We start from the raw sequence: 14,857 nt of genomic DNA on the forward strand, positions 1-14,857 counted from the left end.
AGAAACACTTCATGTTATTGCATTTTTTTAATTGAAAAAACAAAAAGGAAACACTTACAGAGAACGGTCACCGCGATCTAATCCTGTTTACTGATGTTCTGCAAAGCTGGGCCTCATTGAGCATCTTTAGCGAGGTGTTTGTGGATGACTTCATTACTAATGAATGCGCCCCGCTTCAGTTTATCTGATCACAGAACTAGTCACTAAACAACAGCTGTTTCATCCACTGTGTGAAACAAAAGGCTAATCTCTAATCTAACGAACCAAACCGTCCTTCACTAAACCAACCAGTGAGTATTCATCTGAGGAAGTGTTCTCGCTGGTGAACTGGAGAAGAATATTGTTTAAAATGTCATCACCAGTTAATCTATTAATACACGTTGGTGTGGGCTTATGTGTTATCTAGTACGAACACTTTTTAAAGAATATGTGTATTTATTAAATAACTCAACAGCACTGACGCATTTCGTTTTTGTCTAGATTTGAAGCGATTGCCTGATACTACTTAACAATCCTTGTGTCCATTTCTCTTCATTAACTCAGTGCTTATCCCTCTTTGTGATTATTCATCTCAAAAATACAGCGGCTCTTTTTTTATTTACAGTGAATTCCAGGCTACTAACACCACGGTATAATATGTAGAGAGAACGGGGTGATATCCTCCACCATAGTGTTAGGAACTTTTAAATTAGAGAGACAAACACTTTCTGAAGAGTGTGATGACGTGAGATATGTAAAGAAAGTGACAACACTGCCCAAAAAGACATTTTCAATCGGAGAAACACCGAGCTATGCAACACGTTAAGAAGACCCTCCAGAAAAACGAAATTCTGGGATCGCAGAATTTACCGCATAATCAGCAAAATGGCGCATATTTATCAAAAGGCTGCATAATCCCCGCATTTTTCCACACAAAGTTGAGAAAAAAAAAAGTGAACTCGTCTTGACGTGACGTCATCAGCTCGCGCATCACAGAATGTAAACAACACCTTAGAGTGAACGTGTGGAGCTCACACGATAGAGAAAACACCAAGATGAAAAAATCTAATCCATTTGATTTACCGACGAACATTTCTAATAAAGACCGGGCAAAAAGTGGGGGGAAACTATTCTGCACCCCGTGCAACTGTGTGTTGGAGCATAAGAGAAAATCGACGGTGACGACCCACTTTGATTCATTCAAACATTCGAAAATGCTTTCTGCTGCTGCGGACAAGAAAGACAAACAACTCACGTTCCCCGAGGGATCAACCTCCAAAACCCTTTCGAGGGCTTCAAGAAACAAAGTGAGTAGCCTACAAGATTGAAGCTGGTCAGATAACGAACGAGTAAATGAAAACAGAAGGAGGCGGAGAAGTGTGTGTGTGTGTGTGGGGTGTGGGGGGGGGGTGTGAGATTAAAATAGCCCAATTGCTTTTACAATAAATAAACATTGAATGTGTTTGATTGAATAGTAAAGGGGTTTAACGTTAGTGGCAGGTTGTGTGTGAGAGAGAATAAATAAGACAGCCCAATATTTAAAAAAATTGTTATTCTTTTTCCCCGCATATTTCGCAACTTCAGCAATTTCACCGCATAAAATCACATAAACCCCTCGCACGTTTAATCGCATAATCAAGGATTTTTGCCCGCGTTTTTCTGGAGGGTCTAGTAAAGGTGTGGAAGGGAGGGTTACAAAACACACCTGATGCTGGAGCTCTAAAGGAAGAATGTTCTGCAGAACTGTTGACGTACGACCTTCAAATCAACCGTAACCCCCCCTAACTCGTACAAACAACACAGGAGCCATTGTCTCTTTGCGTGTCTCTGCTCCTTCCTTTACATCCTGTTCCTGCACAGGTCTCAGAAGGGTCTCCTCTGTCAGCACGCCCTACTCTCTAGTTTATTCGAGTCCCTCTGTCCCCTCCACTCTGTCCCCTGGAAGCTGTCTTTTCATTGGCTGTCGCTCTCGCCCAGGAGCCAATAGGTGATCATCTTCCCTTTGCCTTTCACGTCGATCTCTCTTCTCCTCTCCAGCTGGAAGCAGTTAAACTCCTGCAAGATGTCGTGAGTCGCCGCCGACACATGGATCTTCAGTGCTGCACACACACACACACACACACACACACACACACACACACACACACACACACACACACACACACACACACACACACACACACACACACACACACACACACACACACACACACACACACACACACACACGTTAGCGAGCTAGCTTTCAGCAGATCTGCAGTGACATCAGAAGGAGTCATGTGACCACATTGTTCAAATAAGACCATACAAATGTTAGGTACATTTCCAACAACAGCTTTATAATCCTGAACGTCACCAAACGCTCCGTCCCAGCTGTGCTCGTCACTCTTTAGTGTCCCCTGGTCTCCCAGCTGTGCTCGTCACTCTTTAGTGTCCCCTGGTGTCCAAGCTGTGTGCGTCACTCTTTAGTGTCCCCTGGTGTCCCAGCTGTGTGCGTCACTCTTTAGTGTCCCCTGGTGTCCCAGCTGTGTGCGTCACTCTTTAGTGTCCCCTGGTGTCCCAGCTGTGTGCGTCACTCTTTAGTGTCCCCTGGTCTCCCAGCTGTGTGCGTCACTCTTTAGTGTCCCCTGGTCTCCCAGCTGTGTGCGTCACTCTTTAGTGTCCCCTGGTTTCCCAGCTGTGTGCGTCACTCTTTAGTGTCCCCTGCTCTCCCAGCTGTGTGCGTCACTCTTTAGTGTCCCCTGGTCTCCCAGCTGTGTGCGTCACTCTTTAGTGTCCCCTGGTCTCCCAGCTGTGTGCGTCACTCTTTAGTGTCCCCTGGTCTCCCAGCTGTGTGCGCTGAAGATGTTTCTTCATGTGGAACTCTTTGTGTTTTTATATTTGCATTGTTTGTGAAGCAGCAGCGAGTTTACTCCTGTTGGCTTCTGTATAAAACGACATAGGTTTTATATTGTCAAAACATTTCTATTATAGAATTTAGAAAGATAAATATACAAAAAAGCTTGTATTATGAGATTAAGACAAATGAACTGCAGTACATCAGAATTTCAAAGCAGAAGAGCTGTGCAGTTAAGTGAAAACATACTGATGAATCTGCACCACATTGAAAAGTAAAGACATGTCTGACCTTCGCCGCTGGACTCCATGCGTGACGACGTGTTGACCGTGTCTCCGAACAAACAGTAGCGCGGCATCTTCAGACCCACCACCCCCGCACACACCGGCCCTGCAGCACAGGAAACACACGGCAAGCTCATGCATCTCCAGAGCAGTGAATATTAAATAGTCCTGATCTAACACACTATTATTTTAAACGTTAAATGTAATGGTGGACTAAGGATTGCACTACTGCTTTTTGCAGATGATGTGGTTCTGATGGCTTCATCGGTCTGAGACCTTCAGCACTCACTGGATCGGTTCACCGCCGAGTGTGAAGCGGCTGGGATGAGGATCAGCACCTCCAAATCTGAGGCCATGGTTCTCAGCAGTAAACCGATGGACTGTCCACTCCAAGTAGGGAATGAGTCCTTACCCCAAGTGAAGGAGTTCAAGTATCTCGGGGTCTTGTTCTTGAGTGAGGGGACAATGGAGCGTGAGATGGGTCGGAGAATCGGAGCAGCGGGAGCGGTACTGCAGTCGCTGTACCGCACCGTAGTGACGAAAAGGGAGCTGAGCCAGAAGGCAAAGCTCTCTGTCTACCGGGCCATTTTCATCCTACCCTCACCTATGGTCATGAAGGATGGGTCATGACCGAAAGAACGAGATCGCGGGTACAAGCGGCCGAGATGGGTTTTCTCCGCAGGGTGGCTGGTGTCTCCCCTAGGGATAAGGTGAGAAGTTCAGTCATCCGGGAGGGACTCGGAGTTGAACCGCTCCTCCTTCGCGTGGAAAGGAGCCGGTTGAGGTGGTTCGGGCACCTAGTTAGGATGCCACCTGGGTTCCTCCCTAGGGAGGTGTTCCAGGCACGTCCAGCTGGGAAGAGACCAAGGGGTCGACCTAGGACCAGGTGGAGGGATTATATCTCTTCACTGGCCTGGGAGCGCCTTGGGACCCCCCAGTCAGAGCTGGTTGATGTGGCCAGGGAAAGGAACGTTTGGGGCTCTCTGCTGGAACTGCTACCTCCACGACCCGACCACGGATAAGTGGGAGAAGATGGATGGATGAATCTTTGAAATCTTTATCCCAGACACGTATGTATTGCTCCCCTCCCATCCTCTGCACATCCTGTGGTAGAAGATGGATCTGTATTCTCTGACGTCTTGGTTAGAGTTGTGTGTGTGTACTCACCGCTGTGAACTCCTATCCTCAGCTCCAGCTGCTGCTCGGGCCGGTGGCAGATCTTGAATGTTCGCACGGCGTGCAGCAGGGCGAGCGCCATGCGGGCGATTTCCCTCCCGTGAAAGTTCCCGTTCCTCACCGGCAACCCCGACACCACCATGTATGCGTCGCCAATCGTCTCCACCTGCAGGGGGAGGGGTGCACTCCATTTTACGTGTATTTAACGCATATATACGCTTTAAAAACGTACAAACAGAGTGCCAACACGCTTCTACGGTTCAGAACTCAGGAGAAACGTACTGCAGCTTCAGAAAGGATGCAGATATAAAAACCCAAAGGTTCCACATGAAGAAACATCTTCAGCAACTTGAGGAGACAAGCGCAGCGTTTACTAAAAGCTGCAGAAACCAAACGCTGCAAATACAAAACGCTGAAGAAGCTCAAACACAACGGAGACCAGGGGACACTAAAGAGTGACGCACACAGCTGGGAGACCAGGGGACACTAAAGAGTGACGCACACAGCTGGGAGACTAGGGGACACTAAAGGGTGACGCACACAGCTGGAGACCAGGGGACACTAAAGAGTGACCCACACAGCTGGGAGACTAGGGGACACTAAAGGGTGACGCACACAGCTGGAGACCAGGGGACACTAAAGAGTGACCCACACAGCTGGAGACCAGGGGACACTAAAGAGTGACCCACACAGCTGGGAGACTAGGGGACACTAAAGGGTGACGCACACAGCTGGAGACCAGGGGACACTAAAGAGTGACCCACACAGCTGGAGACCAGGGGACACTAAAGAGTGACGCACACAGCTGGGAGACCAAGGGACACTAAAGGGTGACGCACACAGCTGGGAGACCAAGGGACACTAAAGAGTGACGCACACAGCTGGGAGACCAAGGGACACTAAAGGGTGACGCACACAGCTGGGAGACCAAGGGACACTAAAGGGTGACGCACACAGCTGGGAGACCAAGGGACAATAAAGGGTGACGCTCACAGCTGGGAGACCAGGGGACACTAAAGGGTGACGCACACAGCTGGGAGACCAAGGGACAATAAAGGGTGACGCTCACAGCTGGGAGACCAGGGGACACTAAAGGGTGACGCACATTGGAACACTTGTGTTTTTATATCTGCATAGTTTGTGAAACGTCAGCACGTTTCTCCTAAAGGAAATGTTTCTGGATCGTTGCAGAGCGGTAGCTCCTCTCGGCCTCCGTGTGAACACATTCAGATATCATTCTTTTCTGAAAGAGAATAGTCTGTGTTGTTTCTCCACCTTGTAAACATCAAAGTTGTCGATGATGGCGTCGAAACAGGTGTAGAGGTCGTTGAGCAGCGTCACCACCTGCAGAGAAACAACCTTATAATAATACTATATATCATATATTATAATATTAATATAATACACACTCATCATCTCACAGGATTAACTGCAGACACCACTCTCAGAAAGTATCAGACTTTTTCAGCAATAATATATTTATAAATACAGCACTGTAATATTCCAATGTTCACATATGTATTGTTGTTATATATCATAATACAATGTACACATTGAATAGTTACATATATTAAATGTTAAATATCAATATATGTTTCATATTTAATAATTGAGTATTATTTGTTAAATAATAAAAAAAGACAATTAGTAAAGAACAAATAGCGCAGAAGTACAGCATGGAAAATAAACCAAGTAGCTGGTACTGTTTACAGATTGTTAATAATTATATTTATATATTATATATTTGAATAACCTGCAGCGGCGTGCTCTCAGCTGAGATGGCGGTGAATCCCACGATGTCGCTGAAGTAAATGGAGACCGAGTCGAAGGCCTCGGCCTGAACCGTCTCGCCCCGTTTCAGCTGCTCCGCCACCGAGCTGAGGAGACACGTGGAACAGGTAGGGTCTGCAGTATTAGTACACACAGTACTCAGTGAGGTAGTATCTGGTACACACAGTACTCAGTGAGGTAGTATCTGGTACACACAGTACTTACTAAGGTAGTATCTGGTACACGCAGTACTCACTCAGGGTATATGCAGGAATCCTGAAGTCAAATTTAATACCTTTTAAGACCTTTTTTAAGACCCTTTCCATACATTTTAAGACCTCATCGCAACTTTGAGTTCTAACCGGTTACATTAGCTACACACTTTACCTCACATTGACTATATTGATTGTAAGATAGCAAAACTAAACAGAGTGCGGACAGACTACTGAAGCCTCCTCTCCACATGAACTTCAACCTCTCTGTGAAGGTCAGGTTTAATGCAGTATGCTGCTTTGTTGCTTCTGTACTCTGTGCTCTTTCATTCCAGTCAAACTCCTCAGAAAACATTAGAAACCAGTATTTGACCAATAAACAAAACAATTGACAAAACTTTGAACTATGAAATATGTTAAAGTTTGGTGAGTAATGCCATATAGGAGCTCCCTCACAAATACCCAGGGGTTAAATTGGGCTGAGGCTGTCCGGGGCTAAGCCCTGGCACATAGGACGATGCTCTGACGTCATCACCCTCACACATTTGTCATATGTTTACAAAAAAGGATATATATGTTATGACTTTTCTCGTTCTTAATATAGACTATATTAGGGTCGATATGTGTTGACTTTACTCTAAAATAGCAGATCTCTGTGACCGGATATAGTTTTGGCTTAGACCCCGGCCCCAAGAGGACGCATACGGTAAAACGCATACGCAAGCGCAAAAAAGTCTTCCGTTCACACGCATTCGATTCATTAACGTGTCCGTTCACACTAGACCGCTGGAAATGCTGGAAACGATGTAGTACATATGTCAGGCCTGTAAGTGGCGCTGCTGCCGCCCGAAATACACCAAAAGCAGCGAAGAAGACCCCGGAGCATGGTTGCCATGGTTGCCCTTCTGTTTATTCTCCGCGGTGGACGGCGTATTCTCCTGCTGTATCTCTCAGGTAGTCCACCAGCAGATGAAAAACACCCACCTCTCCGCCTCTTCCAAGGGACGAGGGGATCGTGCGGCAGAGTTTATTATTATTTATTGAGCTTTAAAACAAATTGATAACGACTCTGTTCTCTGTATAATAATATAAGAATATTTAATAAACGGTGCCTGCCTCTCTTTTCCTCCCCCTCTTCTGACAGCCCAGCAGCAGCAGGAGACGTTGGGAGAGGGAGGCGGGCTATTTCATCGTTATCAGAAAATTATCATATAGGGCTTACACACGGAGCCTTTGGACCCCCAGAGCGTTGCGTATGCCGGTCTACCCACCTTGGGACCCGTTACCGTAGTCGTTTAGTCCCCCCCCCACACAGAGCGGAGCAAGGCAACGAAGCTTAAAATAATAAGCGGCATTTTACGGCGCGCTATGGGGGCCGCCCGGAGGGGGTTTCCCGACATGTCGTTTCAGTAAATTAAAGGGTGTTTCATGTTGTCGTTGCTGTGGACCTTCTTAATACCTTGGAAAATGCCGTTTAATACTTTTTAATACTTTTTAATAGCCTTAATTTTCGCTAAATTTATTTATCAACTTTTAATACTTTTTAAGACCCCGCGGACACCTCACTGAGGTAGTATAAGTACACGCAGTACTTACTAAGGTAGTATGGTACAGCAGTATAAGTAGTCGCAGTACTCCCTGAGGTAGTATAAGTACACAGAGTACTCACTGAGGTAGTATCTTGTAGAGCAGTACTCACTGAGGTAGTATAAGTACACAGAGTACTCACTGAGGTAGTATCTGGTAGAGCAGTACTCACTGAGGTATTATAAGTACACAGAGTACTCACTGCGGTAGTATAAGTACACAGAGTACTCACTGAGGTAGTATCTGTTACAGCAGTACTCACTGAGATAGTATGAGTACACAGAGTACTCACTGCGGTAGTATAAGTACACAGAGTACTCACTGAGGTAGTATAAGTACACAGAGTACTCACTGAGGTAGTATCTGGTACAGCAGTACTCACTGAGATAGTATGAGTACACAGAGTACTCACTGCGGTAGTATAAGTACACAGAGTACTCACTGAGGTAGTATTAGTACACAGAGTACTCACTGAGGTAGTGTAAGTACACAGAGTACTCACTGAGGTAGTATAAGTACACAGAGTACTCGCTGAGGTAGTATCTGGTACAGCAGTACTCACTGAGATAGTATAAGTACACAGAGTACTCACTGAGATAGTATGAGTACACAGAGTACTCGCTGAGGTAGTATCTGGTACAGCAGTACTCACTGAGGTAGTATTAGTACACAGAGTACTCACTGAGGTAGTATTAGTACACAGAGTACTCACTGAGGTAGTATCTGGTACAGAAGTACTCACTGAGGTAGTATTAGTACAGAGAGTACTCACTGAGGTAGTATTAGTACAGAGAGTACTCAATGAGGTAGTATTAGTACACAGAGTACTCACTGAGGTAGTATCTTGTAGAGCAGTACTCACTGAGGTAGTATAAGTACACAGAGTACTCACTGAGGTAGTATCTGGTAGAGCAGTACTCACTGAGGTATTATAAGTACACAGAGTACTCACTGCGGTAGTATAAGTACACAGAGTACTCACTGAGGTAGTATCTGTTACAGCAGTACTCACTGAGATAGTATGAGTACACAGAGTACTCACTGCGGTAGTATAAGTACACAGAGTACTCACTGAGGTAGTATAAGTACACAGAGTACTCACTGAGGTAGTATCTGGTACAGCAGTACTCACTGAGATAGTATGAGTACACAGAGTACTCACTGCGGTAGTATAAGTACACAGAGTACTCACTGAGGTAGTATTAGTACACAGAGTACTCACTGAGGTAGTGTAAGTACACAGAGTACTCACTGAGGTAGTATAAGTACACAGAGTACTCGCTGAGGTAGTATCTGGTACAGCAGTACTCACTGAGATAGTATAAGTACACAGAGTACTCACTGAGATATTATGAGTACACAGAGTACTCGCTGAGGTAGTATCTGGTACAGCAGTACTCACTGAGGTAGTATTAGTACACAGAGTACTCACTGAGGTAGTATTAGTACACAGAGTACTCACTGAGGTAGTATCTGGTACAGAAGTACTCACTGAGGTAGTATTAGTACAGAGAGTACTCACTGAGGTAGTATTAGTACAGAGAGTACTCAATGAGGTAGTATTAGTACACAGAGTACTCACTGAGGTAGTATTAGTACACAGAGTACTCACTGAGGTAGTATTAGTACAGAGAGTACTCAATGAGGTAGTATTAGTACACAGAGTACTCACTGAGGTAGTATTAGTACACAGAGTACTCACTGAGGTAGTATAAGTACACAGAGTACTCACTGAGGTAGTATCTGGTACAGCAGTGTCTCTGCTTTCCTCTTCTCTTCGTGATACGCCTGAGTGCGCTCCTCCACCAGCTCCTCCAGGTTGTTGGCGTACAGCTCCATCCGGGAGAGGAGGTTATCCAGGATGTTGGTCCTCGACTCCCTGCACACACACACACACACACACACACACACACACACACACACACACACACACACACACACACACACACACACACACACACACACACACACACACACACACACACACACACACACACACACACACACACACACACACACACACACACACACACACACACACACACACACACACACACACACACACACACAAATGAACCCACAGAGCCAGAGAGGAGCGTACACTAGGTACCACAGTAATCAGAAATGGGTCCTCTATAGAAACCATTCCTGTGTTGGTCCCTGAAGGCAGCATCTCCCTGGTCCAATGGGATTCCTCCGTGTGATAACTACACGTTTCATTCAGCAGGATAATCTCCACATATTAACACCACCACTATATTTCAGGCTAACAACCAAAAACACATTCAGAGAACCATTGGCTCTCAGACCAGGGGACAGGAAGTGATGAAAGGGGTTTAGGACTCATTCCTGCAGTTAGTTTGATTCTCTCACTTGTTCTGTTTGCGCAGCAGCAGCCGGATGTGGTTGAACTCGGGTCTCTCGGTGGGCTCCTCCGCCCAGCAGCGCTGCATCAGCTGGCCCAGCTCAGGGCTGTGGCTCTGGGGGTCGGTGGTGGGCCGGAGGCAGGGCCACTCTCCCAGAACCACCCGGTCCACGATCTCTGCAGGGGGGGGGGTTATTAGTGTAAATGTTTACAAGGATTGTAATGAATCATTTCTAGTTTGATGCTGGAATCAGAATCAGAATCCCTTTATTCGTCCCACAGAGGGGAAACACATTAGAAAAGAGCCACAGGCAGCTTTATGTTAACTAAGAAGCATGCATAACAATTATATTATACGGTTACATGGTGCTTTACCAAAGCACGTTGCCCATAAACTACATATCCCACAATGCATCTCGTTTTCTGACACGCGCACTGAAGAGACTTGCAATTATTTGCCCTAGACTTCTGCTTTCAGACGTAGTTGATTATGAAGTTATTACCCTGTCCGATAATAATCCAATGCAGAGGCAATAATGTAATATAATATATTATTTTATATATATTAAATAGTTATATATGTATATTTTGTTATAGTCTTAAAGTTACTACCGGCCCTGCGAATGTGGCCCGCGATGAAATTGAGTTTGACACCCGTGGATTAAGGGAACTCAGGGATTTTAGCCTCTGTGGACCATTAACATGCACTAAAACCTGTAGAACACAATAGAGGGAAGGGAAGCCCCTAAAAGCAGAATAGGGCTCCTTTAAGCTGAATAATAGCTCTTGATACAGTCCAGGACAGACAGGGCAATAACGAGTAAAGAGCTCCCTGTTAGAGATGGAGTTTTAAGTGAAACCTGTTTGTTCTCCATAGAAAGCCTCTCTGCTCGCCTGCTTCCTGCCGGCTGTGGTTTGGAAACAGAAACTTTTCCATGTCTTCTTTAATGGTTCCTCTGTGATTTCTAGCTGTTCGCACGTTTGACTGTGAGCCTGTTTCAGAATAAATGAAGCCTCTGCACATCAATTCCTGGAAAGCATTTTTGGAAATAAACCTGGAGAAGAAGGAAGACCGCCGAGTCCAGCTGGCACGCAGAAGAGCCTCAGAGATGCATTTCACTAATGAGGCAGAAAGAGCTGCAAAATCACACTTTTAAATACAAAAGGAGAACGAGCCGCTCTGCAAAAGCTGCCAGCAGACGAGGACGAAGTATTCAGAGCCTTTACCTGACTGTCAAAAGGTAATCAGAGTACTCTCTATACCTGGTAATCAGATTACTCTCTATACCTGGTAATCAGACTACTTTCTATACCAGGTAATCAGAGTACTTTCTATACCTGGTAATCAGACTACTTTCTGTACCTGGTAATCAGACTACTTTCTATACCTGGTAATCAGACTACTTTCTATACCTGGTAAAAAGACTACTTTCCGTACCTGGTAATCAGATTACTTTCTATACCTGGTAATCAGAGTACTTTCTATACCTGGTAATCAGAGTACTTTCTATACCTGGTAATCAGGCTACTTTCTATACCTGGTAAACAGACTACTTTCTATACCTGGTAATCAGACTACTTTCTATACCTGGTAAACAGACTACTTTCTATACCTGGTAATCAGACTACTTTCTATACCTGGTAATCAGACTACTTTCTATACCTGGTAAACAGACTACTTTCTATACCTGGTAAACAGACTACTTTCTATACCTGGTAATCAGACTACTTTCTATACCTGGTAAACAGACTACTTTCTATACCTGGTAATCAGACTACTTTCTATACCTGGTAATCAGACTACTTTCTATACCTGGTAAAAAGACTACTTTCTATACCTGGTAATCAGACTACTTTCTATACCTGGTAATCAGACTACTTTCTATACCTGGTAATCAGACTACTTTCTATACCTGGTAATCAGAGGACTTTCTAAACCTGGTAATCAGAGGACTTTCTATACCTGGTAATCAGAGTACTTTCTATACCTGGTAATCAGACTACTTTCTGTACCTGGTAATCAGACTACTTTCCGTACCTGGTAATCAGATTACTTTCTATACCTGGTAATCAGAGTACTTTCTATACCTGGTAATCAGAGTACTTTCTATACCTGGTAATCAGGCTACTTTCTATACCTGGTAAACAGACTACTTTCTATACCTGGTAATCAGACTACTTTCTATACCTGGTAATCAGACTACTTTCTATACCTGGTAAACAGACTACTTTCTATACCTGGTAAACAGACTACTTTCTATACCTGGTAATCAGACTACTTTCTATACCTGGTAAACAGACTACTTTCTATACCTGGTAATCAGACTACTTTCTATACCTGGTAATCAGACTACTTTCTATACCTGGTAAAAAGACTACGTTCTATACCTGGTAATCAGACTACTTTCTATACCTGGTAATCAGACTACTTTCTATACCTGGTAATCAGACTACTTTCTATACCTGGTAATCAGACTACTTTCTATACCTGGTAATCAGAGGACTTTCTAAACCTGGTAATCAGAGGACTTTCTATACCTGGTAATCAGAGTACTTTCTATACCTGGTAATCAGATTACTTTCCATACCCACCTTTGGGGCTGAGGGGGTCTCCCTCCAGGTAAAAGGCTCCGCGACGCAGCGCCACCTCCTGGAGGACGATGCCGAAGCCGAAGACGTCTCCTTTCTGAGTTCCCTGAGGAGGAGGCGCCTCCATGCGCAGCAGCTCCGGAGCCATCCACAGCCTCTCTGCATCACAGGGGGAGAGGGGGGGTTATCGGAGGGTTTCTGTGCGTATAGTGTGGAAGCAGCTTCAAACGGTGTCTTCCCATTTTGCCCCTTTTTTACATTAGGCCACATAAGAAATGATACTTGTTTGCTTGGTCGTGGGTAGGGGTGCACCGAATGGGAAATTCTTGGCCGAATGCCGAAAGGCCGAAAATGATTAATAGAAATATATATATATATATAATGTATACATTTTTTACCAATGTTGTTCAGCTGCCTGATTATGGAAAAATACATGATTATGGCAAAACTTAACTTAGATAATAATCACTATTATGGGTCCATAAAACATTTATTCAGCACTTTTGAATGCACACAGTACATTCATTCCAAGTCAAGTGCATTTTCTTTTCTCTGTTGGATAACTACAACAAAGTGCATTCAGAACAAAGCCAAGGTGCTTTAAAACTGCATAAACATCGAGGCCAGTAGGCCGACAACAAAATAGTGTAAATAAAGACTGTAACAGCCAGGCCTTCAACAACAACAAATGCACCTAGAAGTGCATGCATACAAATGTGCAAACTGGATAAATCCACATGAATGTAACTATTTACAAATGAAATTACAATTGAATTTCAAGAATCTAAATAAGGCTGTCTGTCCTCATAAGCAAAGTAGTAAACATTGTATAAAGATACATAAAGTGAAAACTGGATACCAAATCCACAACCAATTACAAATTAAATTACAATTTCAAGAATCTGCAAATAAGGTGGTCTGTCCTCATGAGCAATGTGAACAACATAGTATCATTTAGATACCGAAAGTACAATATATTGAACACTGTGCTGCTGTCATTTCCCCCAAATGATAACCTGAGATGGTGAATTATAACTCACAATGAAAATGGTTCAGGAAAGTGGGTATAGAGTAGACATGTAGAACTAGATAAGCTTATGATAAGCCAGCCTTGTCTACTTATTAAGGAAAAGTGGGAGGTTCTTTTTAATGAACAGTAGCTTCTCTGCTTTATCAGCCATAAGTCTGTTCCTCTTCTCATCAAGCACATGAGAGGCAGCGCTGAACAGTCTCTCGCTGTCAGTGCTTGTGATTTGATCATACTCCGCATATTTGTCCGGGTGTTTTGATTTCAAGTGGTGGAGTAATCCCGAAGTGGTGAAAGTCTTTGCAGTTACACCCCCTCGAGAAATGTCAGCTGAACACGTTTTACAAATCGCAATCCGTGCCTCTTTCTCTGATATTTTTAAATATCTCCAAGCGGCAGACATGTTGGCTGTGAGCCAGCCGCGAACATGGTCGCGCGCCGTGCTTGTCGCCGCGTTTTGATTACGTCATCACAACAACACGTTAGCTTACCAACGTAACCCTGTTCTCTGACATTCGGTGATATTTTTTCGGTGCTAGAACCGAAAGAGCCTTTTTAACCATTTTCGGCCGATAATTTTCGGCGGCTGAATATTCGGTGCATCCCTAGTCGTGGGTCTTAGGGTTAGGGTTAGAGTTTATAGATCTAATGATGCATCCCACGAAGCATTGAATGAAGTCTGTTGTCGAATCAGAGGCTGTTGTTGGGGCTGCATGGGACAGGGGGCGAAACAGGAAAGGGGCAGACAGACACACACACACACACACACACGGACGGACGGACGGACAGACAGATCATGTACAAGTGAAAGCTAAAGGAAGTACAAACACAGTGTCAGTAAACAGGATGACTCACGGGCGTAATATGGGGGAGCGTCTTTCCCCGAGCTCTCAGACCTGAAGCTGGACAGACCGTAATCTGTGATCTTCAGCACGAAGCGGTTATCCACCACACAGTTAGAGGACTTGAGTTTCCCGTGAGACAGCATCACGCTGTTGTGGAGGAACACCATGCCCTGCAGAGAGAAATACA

At 44.7% G+C, this 14,857-nt stretch overlaps 1 protein-coding gene across 1 annotated transcript in view; it reads right to left on the minus strand.

The window, feature by feature from the left end:
• Positions 1 to 12: 12 nt before the first annotated feature.
• Positions 13 to 14,857, minus strand: part of LOC307013491 (atrial natriuretic peptide receptor 1-like) — a gene marked incomplete at its 5' end in the record, with an annotated part of 20,490 nt that continues 5,645 nt past the window's right edge. Inside the window, 9 exons of the mRNA XM_079640891.1 lie at positions 13 to 2,078; positions 3,107 to 3,205; positions 4,267 to 4,441; positions 5,551 to 5,619; positions 6,029 to 6,152; positions 9,577 to 9,723; positions 10,218 to 10,386; positions 12,802 to 12,957; positions 14,681 to 14,840. Coding sequence (XP_079497017.1) covers positions 1,933 to 2,078; positions 3,107 to 3,205; positions 4,267 to 4,441; positions 5,551 to 5,619; positions 6,029 to 6,152; positions 9,577 to 9,723; positions 10,218 to 10,386; positions 12,802 to 12,957; positions 14,681 to 14,840 — 1,245 coding nt within the window. The 3' untranslated portion in view covers positions 13 to 1,932. The remainder of the gene's footprint in view (positions 2,079 to 3,106; positions 3,206 to 4,266; positions 4,442 to 5,550; positions 5,620 to 6,028; positions 6,153 to 9,576; positions 9,724 to 10,217; positions 10,387 to 12,801; positions 12,958 to 14,680; positions 14,841 to 14,857) is intronic.

This window comes from Notothenia rossii (assembly GCF_949606895.1).
Source record: "Notothenia rossii genome assembly, chromosome: 7".
Lineage (NCBI taxonomy): Eukaryota > Metazoa > Chordata > Actinopteri > Perciformes > Nototheniidae > Notothenia > Notothenia rossii.